This window comes from Rhinopithecus roxellana, chromosome 20, assembly GCF_007565055.1.
Source record: "Rhinopithecus roxellana isolate Shanxi Qingling chromosome 20, ASM756505v1, whole genome shotgun sequence".
In the NCBI taxonomy this organism is placed as follows: Eukaryota; Metazoa; Chordata; class Mammalia; order Primates; family Cercopithecidae; genus Rhinopithecus; species Rhinopithecus roxellana.
In genome coordinates, this window is record NC_044568.1 from 49,767,614 (window position 1) to 49,783,775 (window position 16,162).

General features: G+C 48.2%; 1 protein-coding gene across 2 annotated transcripts in view; it reads left to right on the forward strand.

The window, feature by feature from the left end:
- Nucleotides 1–3,017: 3,017 nt before the first annotated feature.
- Nucleotides 3,018–16,162, forward strand: part of XYLT1 (xylosyltransferase 1) — a 370,795-nt gene continuing 357,650 nt past the window's right edge. For both annotated transcript variants that reach the window (XM_030924432.1, XM_030924433.1), the window contains exon 1: nt 3,018–3,507. In XM_030924432.1, the coding sequence (XP_030780292.1) occupies nt 3,148–3,507 (360 nt within the window). In that variant the 5' untranslated portion in view covers nt 3,018–3,147. The remainder of the gene's footprint in view (nt 3,508–16,162) is intronic.

A 16,162-nucleotide genomic window follows, 5' to 3' on the forward strand; every position in this document is an offset into this window, starting at 1 on the left:
ATTCCCTGGCCACATTGATTGGTCTTGGAGTGACCCAGAACTTAAGGCTGGTCTAATCAGAAAAAAAAAAATCTCTGAACCTTTGAGGAAAATCCTGGGAAATACTGATCCTTCTTTCCCTGGGCTACAAATGAACACAGGATACAAAGTGGTCTCAGCCGCTGAGGCCAGGCATCCCGTGACATCAAGAGGGAATAAGGTAGACTCCATGGAAAACAGAGAGGAGAGAAGGAAAGAAAAGGAATCCCAGGTGATAGTTCTGAGTTTCTGGATCAAACTTCACCTGAAACCTTTCCTCTGCAATGTTCAGGTACATGATCCAGTAAAGTCTATTTTTAAGACAGACAGGGCTGGGTGCAGTGGCTGATGCCTGTAATCCCAGCACTTTGGGAGGCTGAGGCAGGCAGATTGCTTGAGGTCAGGAGTTTGAGATCACCCTGGCCAACATGGTGAAACCTCACCTCTACTAAAAACACAAAAATTAGCTGGGTGTGGTGGCATGTGCCTGTAATTCCAGCTACTCAGGAGGCTGAGGCATGAGAATCACTTGAACCCAAGAGGCAGAGGTTGAAGTGAGCCGAGATCACACCACTGCACTCCAGCCTGGGTAATGGAGTGAGACTGTGTCCAAAAAAAAAAAAAAAAAGACTAAGTCTAAGTCTTATTACTGTTAGTAATAGATGTTATTGCTTGTAAACAAAATATCTCCAACTGATAAACAGACGACTGGTGGCCCTAGAAACTTGCCTCTGGTCTTTTGCTCCTGGTTAGGGGTGCCAGGCCCAAAGGGAAGGCCTCTATGCTTGGCTACATGCCTGGCTAAGCTTTAGATACAACTAAGGCTGACTGGTTTGGAGTTCAGAACCCCCACCAGCAGACATTTTATACTTCCCTTGTTCAGGCAAGTGGGTTGGCTAATTACGTGGGTTCAGAAAGCATTTTCTTGGTGCTTACTCCCGTCCTGCCCTCATGAACCCTTAGCAGTTTTGCACATATCTATAGCAATGCTTATCTCACTACATATAGATAGATAGATAGATAGATAGATAGATAGATAGATAGATAGATGTGTATATACATATTTTTTAGATGGAGTCTTGCTCTGTCACCCAGGCTGGAGTACAGTGGTGTGATCTCAGCTCACTGTAGCCTCTGCTTCCCAGATTCAAGTGATTCTCCTGCCTTAACCTCCCAAGTAGCTGGGATCAGGGTGTGTGTCACCACACCCGGCTAATTTTTGTACTTTTAGTAGAGACGGGTTTTGGCATGTTGGCAAGGCTGATCTCGAACTTCTGACCTCAGGTGATCCTCCTGTCTCAGCCTCCCAAAGTGCTGGGATTACAGGCGTGAGCCACGGCGGCCAGGCCTGTCTCACTATATTTTAATGATTAACATCTACATCAGGGTTCTCTAGACCTCAAGCTTGCTGAAGATGAGATTAAACCTCATTCACCTTTGGATGCCTACACCTGGCCCAGTGTCTGACACAAGCTTTGTATTCACGGATGCTTGCGGAATGGATGTAACAATCTCTTTCCACTCCCTGCCTCATTATCTGATGAGCCTTCATTATACTCCACTTTCTTTCCCTTTGTAAATTAGGATGAGGTGAAAAAGCACAGCAGACAAGATGCTAAGTATTCACGCCAAGTCCTCGATTCACAAACTGAGGATTTGATCTGCTGTTGTATTCCCAGAGTGCTAGGTCCCCTATGGGACACCAGCTCCATCCCATATGCTCACTGTTCTGCGCTGCTGTGTATAAAGCCCTGGGCAAGAGGACAAGGGAGGGAAAAACTGGAAAGACTGAGTCAGAGAAGGCTCCGGATGAAATTTGAGTCCATTGGGATCATTCTGCCTAAACCCCCATCCACTGAGGAGAAAGCCTGGGGCCAGGGAGGAGTCCTCCTCCTCCTGGCTCAAGGTCATCGGGACAGACCAGTCTGGATGGGAAATAATTCCCCTTTCAAAAGCAAGACCTGTTTCCCCAGGACCTGGGCCCTGTGCAGACAGGAAGGCGGAGTTCAGGATGGATGGGGAAAAGGACATGCTGGGAGGCTCTGGGGCCATTTTTTGGGGCTTGCATCCTGCGAAGGTTGAGTAACTCCACGGGTCTCCCTTTTGCCGCTAAACCACTTGCCAACTGGGTTTGGAGTCTTTTGGCTTGTGAGTCCTCAGGGACCAGAGAAGTGACTCAGTGAACACTTAGTACATCGTTGGCACCGGGGATTGTGTGTGATTCAGGAGTCACTCAGAGCTTGTGCTGATTAACTCCAGAAACTCACCCAAAGCCTCCTCCCCACCCCTTCAAGCCCAGGATAAAGGGATCAGACTGTGGCTCTGACACTCCTGAAATGTTTCTCACGTGTTCACCTGCCAACCAGTCTGGTATCGACAGAAGATCCCTGGACCACGAACTCCGGGGCCAGGAGCTTCCTCTACGCACTGCCTCCTGCCAGTGGCCCACACGGAAAACAGGACCTCGGGACCCCCTCTCTTCCTGACCTCCCCTAGATTCTGAGCGGGCCCACCCTCAACCAAACCTCCCCTGTTTTGCTGCCGCGCGTCTCTTTTTCCGCCTTGGGAATTGTCCCCCTCGCCCCCAATCCTACTCCCACTTCGTCCTGAAGGGTGTCTGTCTGCTCTGATCGCCCCCACCCCCTTCCTATCCCTCCTCCTTTTCCTCTCTCGGCTCCGCCCCCAGGCCCCGCCCTCTCCGCCCTGGCCCGCGTTCCCCCGGCCTCTTCCCCATCACCCTCCCCTCCAGCGGGGACAGGGGTGTGGGGAGGGGGCGCCGCGCGGGCTAGGCGCCCGCCCCTCCCTGCGCGCCCAGTCCCCGAGCGCGCGCCCGGCGCCCCCCTCCGCGGCCTCCCCGCTCCCGCCTCCCCGCCTTCTCCTCCTCCTGGTGACGTCCGGGTCCCTGCCCGTCTGAAAACTCCGCGCCGCGGCGGTGGAGGCGGCGGCGGCGGCGGCAGCAGCGGCGGCGGCGGAGGAGGAGCAGGAGCAGCGGCGAGCCGAGGCGGCGGCGGCGGCGGCCGGAGCGGGAGCCCGAGCGGCAGTCGGCGGCCGCGGGAGCCGCGAGGAGCGCAGGGGCAGCCCGGAGCGCGCCGGGGTCCCCGCGCCCCGCTCGCCCGCCGCGCTCCGAAGATGGTGGCGGCGCCGTGCGCCCGGAGGCTGGCCCGGCGCTCGCACTCGGCGCTGCTCACGGCGCTCGCGGTGCTGCTGCTGCAGACGCTGGTCGTGTGGAATTTCAGCAGCCTGGACTCCGGGGCCGGGGAGCGCCGCGGGGGCGCAGCGGCCGGCGGCGGAGAGCAGCCGCCCCCGGCCCCAGCCCCGCGCCGGGAGCGCCGGGACCTGCCCGCCGAGCCGGCTGCAGCCCGAGGAGGAGGAGGAGGCGGCGGCGGAGGAGGAGGACGGGGGCCCCTGGCGCGGGCGCGGGGAGGCGGCCCCGGAGAACCCCGGGCACAGCAGCTGGCCAGCCGGGGGGCACTGCCCGCCCGGGGTATGGTAAGATGCCCTTTCGGCTCGCGCCCCCGGCGAGGGAGGGAAGAAGGCAGCCCGACCCCGCGCCCCCCTAGCCCTTGAACCCGGTCATCAGACTGGGACTCTGCAAGCCTACCGACTCCACATCGCCTCTTGCCCCGGGAAGTCGGGTGGGTTCCCTGCCAAGGCTCAGGGGTCGTGGGCTGCCCCTTTCAGAGTCTGAGCACGGACCCCTTGGGGTCTGGGGGAAGTTATCTCCAGTGGGGGCGCTTTGGGGGTTACCGGAGCCTGGCTGGGCTCCTGTTCCCCATCACTCTTGCTGGGGACCCCAGCTGACTTGCTCCGTGCGTGTGGGTCTTGGTGCCTCGCTCCCTTGTCTGAGTGAGTGGATCGCGCCGGATCCTCAGCCGCTGATCCTGGGCGGTTGTCGCAGCAGCATCTCTGGTTTTTGCCGAGCTGGATGCAGACAGATGAGCCCTCTGTTCGTCCTGGCCTGCGATGAGGGCTGAGCTGGGCGTCCCAAGTCCCCGACCATGCCCCTGAATCGATACTCAGTCCGGGGTGTCTGGTCTTACTTTGGGTGTTCTCTTTCTCCTCTCTGGATGTTTGAGCCTTCCGTCCTCACCTTCTCTGTCTCTAACCTTGCCGTCTTCCGTGCCCTCTCTGACTTTATCTCCTCCCCATCTCCAGTTTCAGGGCATGGCTCCTTCTCCTAGCTGGTTGTCTCTGTCTGTCTGTCTTGTTGCAGCCGGTTCGGGTCACCAGCTGTGTGTCCGACCACACCGTCAGGGCTTCTACTCCTATGGGATTACTTTGCCCTCCGTGGGTGTGAACAATCAGGGCTCTGAAACGGTTTCTTCCGCAGATCTGGGGCCGTCTGGGTGGCTGGGTGGGGAACTGACTTGTCTTCCTACCCTGTCCCCAACTTCTCCAGGGATACCTCTCCCACCTTCTCTCGGCTGCCTTGCCCAGCCTGCTGAGCTAGGAGCACATGGGGCCGGAGGCGAGTCCTCAGTTCAGAGCCAAGGTCTCAGTTCCCCAGGGGCGTGAGTTCTGCCCTAGGGCATAGCCAATATGTTGTGTGTCTCTCTGTTTCTTCGTCACACTAGTTGTCTGCAAGGGTTTGCCTAGCTGCTAAAGGGTATTAGACACCAGGGGGATGGTTTCAGGATCCTGAAGACTGAATGCATATCTCTATCATTTGTCACTTTGGAAGTCGTCACTGAAGACTGCCTTCGTACACAGCGTGATGCTTTGTGAGCTGCTAAACTTCTTCGGAGTCTGTACGACCCTCTCTGCCGGAGCGCAGCTCTTCCTGCCTGCGAGCTGAGCCAGTCCCAAGACGTGAAGTGATGGCATTTCACGTTGCCGTGTTGGTAGCAGGGAGAAGTCTTTCCCTCATTTGCGGGAAGAATAGTGGCCTGAGCTGCCTGATGGAGAACCAGAACATTCCTAGTGTCCTGCGATCTCTTCTTTACAGAGAGGGGTACTCTGAAACACTGCCTTTGAACTCCTGGAATTGACAGGGATGGATTCTGGCAGAAATGCAATTAGATCTTTGTACATCCAGAGCCCAGGAGGTGGGATGGGAGGGTTGTGGGACATGTCCTGCTGGTCCAGTGTAGGAACGTGTAGGGGAGACGTGGTGGGGGAAGCCTGGGGCTTACTGTATCCTTTGCATCTGGGATTCAGAGTCGGTTCAGGAGGTACCTTTAGGATGCATACAGCACCTGTTGAACCAAATGAAGAGAAGGAAGGAGGCAAGGCTAGCTGATTTCTTCATAGGGCCCTGGCATTGTGAGCATCTATCCCCAGCCCGTCTGTGTGTTCAGCTCAGTGTTTCACTCTCTCACACCCAGCTCAGCCTCTGAGAGATCTGCGGTTGGGGAGGTAGGTGGGAACACACTATTTTCCTTTTTGCTTCCTTTTGGAATTTCAGTTCCAGCAGCGGAGTTGCTTTGCTTTTGTGAAACTCTGTTTCCCACTGCAAGTTCAGTTACTCTCCTCAAACCTGCGTGTCCTAGTCTCAATTTCTTTACCTTCCAAGACAGACATTTATGTATTTTTTTTTTCTTTTGGTTCTCTTCTCTTCTTGGGAGCTGTCTACCATGCTGTTGACTGTTGTCGTTCGGGGATTTGTATTTTATTTCATTTGCTTGTCTCTCTCCTTTCTTTCCTCTCCCCCCACACCTACTGCATGGCCTGCTAAATCCTGAAATCACAGTACAGACAGGCTGGCTGGATGGAGCCTGGGGTCTGTCCTACTCTGTGCCCACCCAGTTCTTGCCCTTCCATGGAGCTCCAGGAGACCAGAAGGGGGCAGGCTGTTCCCAAAGTCTGGTATAGCTGGAGCTTGGGTTGCACGCAAGGAGAGGACCAGACCTTTTTACAAGCAATAGAGGCCCTTGAAATGTGCAGTTTGTTTCCAAACCCTGCTGGGGCTGCCAGGATGATGCTTTGGAGGGAGATTCAGGAGTGGGACATTTAAAGAAACAAATCCCGGTGATTTTCCAGATGGCTCTTTTAGAGAGATGGTTAGACACATGCTTAGAAGAAGATGCTTTAGCTCAGTGCTCTGTTGCAGGCGGGTATGGGGTGGGTGGACAGTCTTGGCTCTTGCACGTGGGGGGAACCTGTGTCCTGGGTTGCTGGTGGGTGTGTTGCAGAGAGTGTCAGGCGGGCATTGTGTAGAGGGCATTTCCTAAGCCAGATCTTCCTGCTTCCTGATGCCCACAGCCTCAGAGCATTTGTCCTTTTTATGTTTGGGGAGCTGTGCTTCGGTGGAAGGTCCTGATTGTATTTTTGGTGCACTTAAGAAGCCAAGAGGAAACACCCTGTTTCTCAAGTAGAAAGAGTCAGAGGGCATGTCCATAGAAGATTTGCAAGCTCTCCTTTTCCTCTCAGCCTCTTTCAAAGCTCTTAAATATTAGAATTATTGGGTGGATTGCAGCTGTTTTGTGGCTGTGACTCTGATTCCTTCACTGGGTCTCCAGTAAGCTGGGGATTTTACTGTCATCTCAGAATTTAAGACACAGATGGACTCCCTTATAAAGGGAGGAAAAATATTGGGAGAGCTGTCATGAGGATCAGCCTACAAGTTGTGAATAGATTTTGGAGAAAATGAAAGAGAGCAGTGTGTGTGTTAATGTAGTGAATGTTTATTTTCTTTCCCTTAGTGACTCTTTTCTTGAAGTCCCCACATTTATTGCTTGTGTGCTTAGATAAACTGTTAGTAAGTTTCATTTAAGACATCTAATTTTTTATTACCCTTCCCACCCCCTGCCTGCCACCCCGCATAAGCACACAAAGTAGAATGGGGTTTCTGTATTATCCGACCCCTTTGAAATGTTGATTTTTCGGCAGAAATTCCTCATACTTCACATTACTCAGATAACTCAGGACTTTTTTAGACATCAACTGTGACTTTGAAAGATCGGTTCACTGGCTTTAGATCACCTCTGCTTCTAACAGCCTCAGAGGCATAGCTTTTCTTCCTATCCAAATATTCTGAGACCACAGAAAACAGGGTATTTTATTGATGGTTCACTTTTTTTTTCACACTTTCAATGGAGTTTTGTTTTGCTTGAGCGACGCATTACACTTTGTATACAGAAATATGCATCATTGAATAATATTTATCTTACTGCAAATGTTGCCATCTGTTTAAATCATATACTGGAAAATGTTAAAATAGATAAATAAAAGTAGAAATTATATACCTAGGTATAGATATGTTTGTAAGATAAATTCTAACATATCTATATATTCACTTTCCTTCTGGCCTTTTCACACTTTAGACATTCTCTTTAGTTTATCAATTCATTTTTTAAAAATCTTCCAGAAGGTTGGGTGCTCAAACGCTTGCTCTTTTTCACCTAGGAAGCCAGCCATGGCATAAGTTCTTACTTACCGGTGACTGTTCAATTTTGATTCATGGTTTTAACAGAACAGGAAATTTGGCAGCTTCAGTTAAAGCAGATACTTAACATCGCGTCATTGTGTGTGTATGTGTGTACCTCAGAAAGCAAAGATATCCTTAGGGATATCTCTGAAATAAGAGTCTGCCCCACCCCCCACGCCCCACTCTAGAGCTGTTTATGATCCATAAGGTCATAAATCCATCAATAAGTGTTTCAGTGCAGAAGAACTTAACACACACACCTGTTGGACTGCACAGGTGAGGTTGAAAGTCTCTATCTTTTGACCAGTGCTGCCTTAAGAGTTGCTACTTATGATATCTCTCTTTCCCTTTCCTTTGCATTTCCCCATTTCTGTGGACCCAGATCCCCGTCTACCAGAAACAAAGAGAAAAGGCCTTGGGGAAAATAAAAAATAAGTAAAAAACAAACTTGATCTTAACAAAACCTACATTCTAAGGAAGGGGGTGGGAACAGGAGAAAACGTCCCAAGAAGTGTGTGTGAGGCCCCAGTGCCAATGAAAGAGGCCTCTGTTCAGTACCCTCAGGCCTGACATACCTGGGTTCACCGCCTGGCTCGGCCCTTTCTCATGCCTCTCTAGTCTTGGGCAAGTCACTGTAATTTTGGCCCTCTGTGAATCTGAGCTACCTCATAGGGATGTATGAGGACGAAATGTAGCAATATATATGAACTCATGTGGGCCTAATCAGTGCTCAAAAGTGAGCTGTTCTTAAGAGGAAATTCTTGGTATATTTGAAAATAAGGAATTTCTTGCAGTTATTCATTTTCCCACACAGTATAGGGTGCGAGTAAATCCAAGGCAGTAGAATGAATACAGCTCTTTCTGTGTGAGCAGGACGGAATGTGGTGGAGGAAGGACTACTGACATTTATTGAGTGCCTGCTGTGTGCCAGGCATCCTTTAGGTATTTTGCATACATTAGGTTATTAAATGCTCACCCCTGCCCCCCGCAAAAAAAAAAAAAAAAAAAAAAAAAATTTCCAGGAAGGAAGACGGTATTACACAACTGATAAAAAGTTAAAACTAAGGACACCCGGCTAGAAATCACTGGTCTTATGATGGCTTGTTACATGGCAGGAATAATGGAGGGATTTGTAAATATTACCTTACTGTCTCACTGATTTCTCCCAACTTTGTGGGATAGGACTTTTGCTGTCCCCGGGAGGAAACTGAGGCTCAAAGAAGTGAAACTGCTTGCTCATGAAGTTCACAGAGCTGGGGAGTAGCAGAACTGAGATCCAAACCCAGACCTGCCCCTTTCCAAAGATGCCACCTTTCTGAGTTGTGTTTCTTTTGCATGGTTTGTTGAAAAACCCTAAATGCAACCATGCCATTCCCAAAAATCTTTTTTTTTTTTTTTTGAGACAGAGTCTTGCTCTATCACCTAGGCTGGAGTGCAGTGGTGTGATCTCGGCTCACTGCAACCTCCACCTCCTCGGTTCAAGCAATTCTTGTGCCTCAACCTCCTGAGTAGCTGGGATTACAGGTGTGCGCCACCACGCTTGGTTAATTTTTGTATTTCAGTAGAGACAGGGTTTCACCATGTTGTCCAGGCTGCTCTCGAACTCCTGGCCTCGTGATCTGCCTGCCTCGGCCTCCCACAGTGCTGGGATTACAGGCCTGAGCCACTTTGCCCAGTCTCAAAAATCTTTGTTCTACTTTTCTCACTTCTTATTGCAAATTCCTAAAAAGGTACCAACCCTAGAAAAGAAACAGACATGCAATTTACATTGAATCAGACCCCTAACTCATGATGCAAATACAGGGGTAGTAATGATGATGATGATAATAATAATAATTATAATGCTTGCATAGCAGTTATGATGTGTTAGGTGGTTTTAAAAATGGATGCATAATAGTTGTACATATTTTGGGGATACATGTGATATTTTGATAGGTTCACATAATGTGTAATGATGAACTCAAAGTAATTGGGATATTCATTACCTCCAACATTTAGCTTTACTTTTTGTCAGAGACACTGAAATTCTTCTCTTTTAGCTATTATTTATTTATTTTTTTTGAGATAGAGTTTTGCTCTGTTGCCCAGCCTAGAGTGCAGTGGCACAATCTTGACTCACTGTTACCTCCGCCTCTCGAGTTCAAGCAATTCTCCTGCCTCAGCCTCCCAATTAGCTGGGATTACAGGTGCCCGCCACCACACCTGGCTAATTTTGTTTGTATTTTTAGTAAAGATGAGGTTTTGCCTTGTTGGCCAGGCTGATCTTAAACTCCTGGCCTCAGGTCATCTGCCCACCTCGGCCTCCCAAAGTGCTGGGATTATAGACATGAGCCACTGTGCCCGGCTCTTCTAGCTATTTTGAAATATACAGTAGATTATTGTTAACGATAATCACCCTACTGGACTGCCAAACACTAGAGCTTATTCCTTCTATCTAACTGGATTTTTATACCTTCCAGTGATTGTCTTCATCCTCACTCCCCTCACTCACCTAATCACCTGTCTACTCTCTGTCTTCTTGTCATGCACTTTTTTAGCTCCTACATAGGAGTGAGAACATGGGATACTTGTCTCTAAGTAGCTGGCTTGTTTCAGTTAATATGATGGCCTCCGGTTTTTTCATGTTGCTGCAAATGAAAAGATTTTACTTTTTAACAGCTGACTAATATTCCACTGTATGTGTGTACGCCACATTTTCTTTATCCATTGATAGGCACTTAAGTTGATTTCATATCTTGGCTATTGTGAAGAATGTTGCAGTAAGCATGGGAGTGCGGATAGCTCTTCAATTTACTGATTTCCTTTCCTTTTCCTGTGTAGACATAGTAGTGGGATTGCCAGATCATATGGTAGTTCTGTTTTTAGATTGTGAAGAACCTTCATACTCTTCTCCACTGTGGCTGTACTAATTTACGTTCCCACCAATGGCGTATGAGGGTTCCATTTCCTCACGTCCTCACCAGCGTCTGTTATTTTTTGTTTTCTTGATAAAAGCCATTTCAGGTGGGGTGAGATGGTATCTCATTGTGCTTTTGATTGACAGTTCCCTGGTGATTAGTGATGCTGTGCATTTTTTTATATATCCATTGGCCGTTTGTATGTCTTCTTTTGAGAAATATCTATTCAGTTCTTTTGCCCATTTAAAAAATTGGACTACTTGTTTTTTTTTTTTTTTTTTTTGCTGTTGAGTTGTTTGAGTTCTTTATATATTTTGGTTATTAATCCCTTGTCAGATGGGTAGTTTGCAAATACTTTCTTCCATTCTGTAGATTGTTTTATTTGTTGATTGTTTCCTTTGCTGTGCAGAAGCTTTGTAGCTTGATGTAATCCCATTTGTCTGTTTTTGCTTTTGTTGCCTGTGCTTTTGAGGTCTCACCCAAAAAAATTCTTGCCTAAGCTAAGGTCCTGAAGTGTTTCCCCAGTGTTTTTTTCTAGTCGTCTCATAGTCTCAGGTCTTAGATTTAAGTCTTTAATCTATTTTGATTTGGTTTTTGTATCTGGTGAGTGGTGGGGCCTAGTTTCAGTCTGAAGGTTATCCGTAGGAATGGTTATCCCGTTTTTCCAGCACATTTATTGAAGACTTTGCGCTCCCCAGCGTCTGTTCTTGATGCCTTTGTCAAAAATGAGTTGACGTAAAAGAGTAGGTTTATTTCTGGGTTCTCTATTCTGTTTGCCAGGCACTGTTTTAAACCCTTTTTGTGCACGAACTCGTTTAATCCTTCAAGCTGTGTACTATTATATTTTCAACAGTCAAGAATTGAACTTGAAATTGGCTAGAGAAAGGAGTCTTGAATTCAGCTCTCTCTAACCAAGGGAGAAGGGGAGGAGGGGGCAAGAGGATATTGTGCAGGGTTCTTTGGCCAGGGAAAATGGCCTTTCTTCCAACCACAACAGACTTCCTGCTGCTCCATTCCTTCAGACCGCTCTGTGGTTGGCCCACTGAGGAGCCCACCACTTGTACCTGAGAGCCTGGGTCTGCAGCACGCTGGAGAGCTATCTCAGCAAACATGCAGTGCGGATCATCTTGTGGACACTTCCTTCCGCCTGCAACAGAAACTGCCCGTTTGCCCGCAGGTGCTCATCAGATGGTGCCCACGTGCCCTCTGGGTTCGGTTGCCTCGTCCCCGATTGGAAGCCAGAGGCATCACAAAGAAGATGGGTGTGGGGCGGGGTGTCACCTTAGCCCTGAACCTGGACACTGGCATTATTAGTGTCAGGAACTACGAACCCAGACACCCTGCTAGATGAGGAAGGGGTGGGGCCCATTCTCAAGCTTTGTGTGTGTGGATGAGGGTGTCTCATCTTTCAGGGCCACCTAGGGGCAATGAATGGATTTGTCCTGTCCCAGGCCTGGTTTGTCCCAGCCAGGTGACTACTGCTTATCTGGACATCTAATCCAGGCTAATGTGTCAGTGGATGCTGATGAGGTAATGTGGTATGAGGCATTTGTTTCTCCTCGCAGGTCACGCTTTGCCATAATTTTTGGCCACAAGGGATGTGGTTTCGGTTTAAGATGAGTTTGTGGGACTGAGAGGTTGATGCAAATGTTCCCTACCTGGGAGGCGCAAAAATTGCAACTGTTGTGATGATGAGGTGCATTTATTGAATGCACCAAGCACTGTGGAAGGACTAAAAAGATGTGCTTTTATTGAATCCTTATAACATCTGGCAAGTTAAGAGCTATTTTTTTCATCTCGGTTTTACTGATTGAAATAATAAAAACTGAGGCAATAAGTTGGATGAAAGTTACGCAAATGTGAAGTGTCCAAACTAGGAATTGAAGTTGGATGGTGTCTCCAAAGGCTGTGTTCAGTAAGACTGTTGACTCTAGCCCCTCATTCTCCCCTTCCCTCCATCCATTTATGCATGCATTTGTCCATCCATCTATCCATCCATCCATTTATCTGTCTGACCATCCATCCATCCATCAGTCCATCCTCTGTCCATCCATCCATCTGTCCATCTATCCATCTGTCCATCCACTTACCCATCCATCCATTCATCCACCTGTCCACCCATCCTCCGCTCCTGCAGTTAGAAGGTACCAGTCCCTGTGTCCAGCACTGGAACTACCTTGGTGAACAGGACAAATGTGCCTCCTGCCTTCCAGGAGGACCAGTCTAGCAGGCAGGAGTTAGCGCCCGTACTGATAAGTGGCCTATCTCTAGGGAGGTCACTCTCACATCCTAGCCTGTACCCTTTTTCATGGTGACCTCTTGAATACACAAGGGAGGTGTCCTCTGGGAAGGTCAGGGCAAGGAGTAAGTAATATGATTCAGAGCCCTGGGAGCCCTGAGGTCTCTGCCATCCCAGAACCATCCATGAGGCCTGGGCTGCTCCACTCATGGGGCCCAAGCTATTCTTGTAGCTGAGGAAACAACCCCCGAAATGATCCAGGGGAGCAAATGGGCAGATGCTGTGGGGCTTGGGAGGCAGGTCATGTGATGTTGAGGAAGAAGACAGTGGTCTGACATCATCGATGTGTGGCACTTTGCCTCTCTGGAGCTCAGTCTCCTCATCTGAAGCCCAGGGGCCATAAAGCACCTTCCTGGCAGGGCTTGATGGTGAGGCGCAGCTCTGGGTCATGGTCAGTGCTCTGCTCTGCCCCCTGATGCAGCCACATGATAGGAGATGTTTGCTAGAGCCAGGAGGACTTTCAAATCCGTGGCCCATGGGTGGGTTTGATTTTGCCCACACAGTGTGCTAGAATAAACAGGCCCTGGAATTTAAAGATTAGGATATGCCGTGAGACAGTGTAGATTTTTGGAATTCTTTTAAAAGTCATAAGATCCAGCAATACAGGGTCCATGGTGCTTGCTTGGTGTTAAACAGCCACGCTGAGGAATGGTGACACCGCAGACCCACTGGGTCCCCAAGAGTCCCCCCAAGATCTCTCCTGTCACCTGTGCCACCTGGTTGGCCTCTCTTGGCTGTTGAGTTTGCAGTCCATTTGGAAGACCTCCGTGTTTACTATGAAGATATAAAAATAAGCATCGGTGGTTACCCTGTTCCCATGTGGCTTATTCACTGCACTTATTTGCCTCTGACTGCCTGTGCCTTACCTTGGCATAATGGAGTCTCCCTCCTCGCCTAGCTGGTGGTGGAGACCCAAAATATGCAAATTCTTATAAACATGAGGCCATCCTGAAGGCAAATGTCCTCGACAGAAATAGAATCATGCGTTCTGCAATTTGATAAACCTGTTTCCCCTCTGCAGGGAGTGTGAGTGACAGGCTGCTTTGAATCATCTGCCCCTCACTCTGTGTTCCCCGTGACCTTGTCCCCCGATAACATGCATTGGGAAGTTGGGAGTCTTGAGAGACAAGGGGGAGGTGGAAAAGTAGAACATTCCTGAGCACCTTGGCTTGGTCCCAACACTGTCAGGGACGGAACGTGACTTTCATCTCTGTGTCTTTTTGGCGCTTCATCAGATGATGCTAATAAGCCTGCCTCCCTCCCAGGGTTGTGAGGATTAAATTTGATAAACAGATGAGAAAGTGCTTTGAAGCTCAGAAAGCCCCATGTGAGTGGAAGATGGGGCTCATGTCTTCAAGCAGCAGAATGTGGGAGTGTTCAGACGGGGTTGTCTGCCTTCCTTCCTCACAGCGTCTTGTAACCCATGGGGAACAGGGAGAGAATGAATGAGTGAAATCCACTGGAAATTTCCCACCTGCTCATCCATTCATTCACCAGATATTGGTTGGGGTCTGCTGTGTGCCAGGCCTTATGCACAGCGAGGGGAAAGACAGATGTGACCCTACCCTCATGCCGTTTATGGTTTGGGGACAGGATGACCTCCCAATAAAATTAAACAAGAACATTGCAAAAAATCAAATTGTTATAAGTGCAGTGAAGGAAACGATTAGGGAGCTGAACAAAAAGAAAGAGCTGTGGATAAGCATTTGTTTTGGATGGGTGGATTTATTTTACTTATTTGGGGGTAAGGATTTATTTTGGATCATGCCTTTTGCCGTAGTAGTCCTAAACGAGCCTCAGGAATCCAAACTACGGTGTAGACACCGATCTTGATACACCAGTGGTTGGAGGTGCTACAGGGGCAGATATTCTCTAAAAGCTTTTTATAAAGAGTTGGTATTCATATCTGTACAACATTTATTCACTTCTTTATTAATTTATTGAGACAGGGACTCCTTGTGTCACCCCGGCTAGAATGTAGTGGTTTGATCTCAGCTCACTGCAGTCTTGACCTTGCAGGCTCAAGCAATCCTCCCACCTCAGCCCCCTGAGTAGGTGGGACTACAGGTGCATGCCACCATGCCCGGCTAATTTTTGTATTTTTTGGAGAGGTGGGGTTTCACTATTTTGCCCAGGCTGGTCTGGAACTCCTGGGATCAAGTGATCCTCCCACCTCAGCCTCCCAAAGTGCTGGGATTACAGGCGTGAGCCACCACGTCTGGCTAACTTCTTAAATATTGCCTACATTCTTTCAGTTGCTTTTTTCCCGACAAACCCATATGATATGAACATTACTCTAAATGTGCAACGTGATGAATTTTCACAAACTGAACACATCTGAGTATCCTAGACCAGGAGTCATAGCACCGACAACATCCCGGATGCACCTCTCTTCTGCTTCTTGGATGAATATTTAAAGAAATTGTTAATAGCTGTATATTTCTTTAAATGTATATTTTGGAAAATACAGAAATATAACCAGCCAATCAAAACAGCAGCTTCAACACTATTCTTGTTTAACGTGCAGGTAAAGTGGCATTTAAGTAAGAAGAAGTGGGGTTAACAAAATGAAAACACATAAGCAAACCCTAACTGGATTTCAAATCCTGATTGCAACTTGGTTGGTTAATGATGATCAAGGAAGTGCTGAGATGGCCAAGGTTTGGTCAATGTCAACTTAACCCATTTGAAGAGTCTTTGCTCCTCTGGTAAACAGCTATGCTGTTTTGTTCTGAAGTTCAAGCAGAAAGGACTGAAGTTAGATGTTAGGAGGAACTGTGCTCTGGGTCCATTGGAAAGGAATTCCCCATTGGAGACCCTCTCTGATGTCTGCATTGCTCCCAGAGTTCTGGAAAGTAATGGTCCCGGAGGCTCCCCATGCCTATCTTCTGTGACTGAGGTGTGGACATTTCACATGCATCTTTTGGATTCACTGTACATTTGCTTTGCGTTGAGTATTTGTACTCCAGTCCTCCAGGTGTTGGACATGAAATTAACATGATGAATGGGTCCCCAAATGGGCCAGTAATGACTACATTAACTTAACCCTGAACCAAGGCTCTCCTGTTCAGAACTAGGGTAACAGAACCGCAGTGCAACGTTAGCAGCAATTCAAAAGGGCAACGGAGACAACTCATCATTTCATAATGAGCGAGGGGAGAAGCAATAAAAGCCGGGAGCCCAAGGACGGCGTGATAATTTTGCAGAGTCTCAGCTCTCAACCAGACTCACGTTCATAAAATAAACAAATGTTTTTGGTAATGGAAAGCTAATGTATACATTATTTAAGGATAGTATTAAAACCAGATTAGGTGGATCAAGTAATACAACAGTTACCTCATTAAGCATCCTTTCTTTGGGGATGTGAAAAAGTTCTTCTTCTTCTTCTTTTTTCCTGGTGAAATGGGGCTTTATTAATTAGAGATGTAATGTGAAATCTTATTTTTTTCCCCAGACTAGTGGCTGTTTTCTGTTTATTTTTTAATGGAGGACCACGCTTTGCAGATGTTCTCTTTGAAATAAAAGCCTATTCATTGTTTCTCTTTTGCACTTTCTTTTATCCCAGCTCAAAAGGGGCAGCTG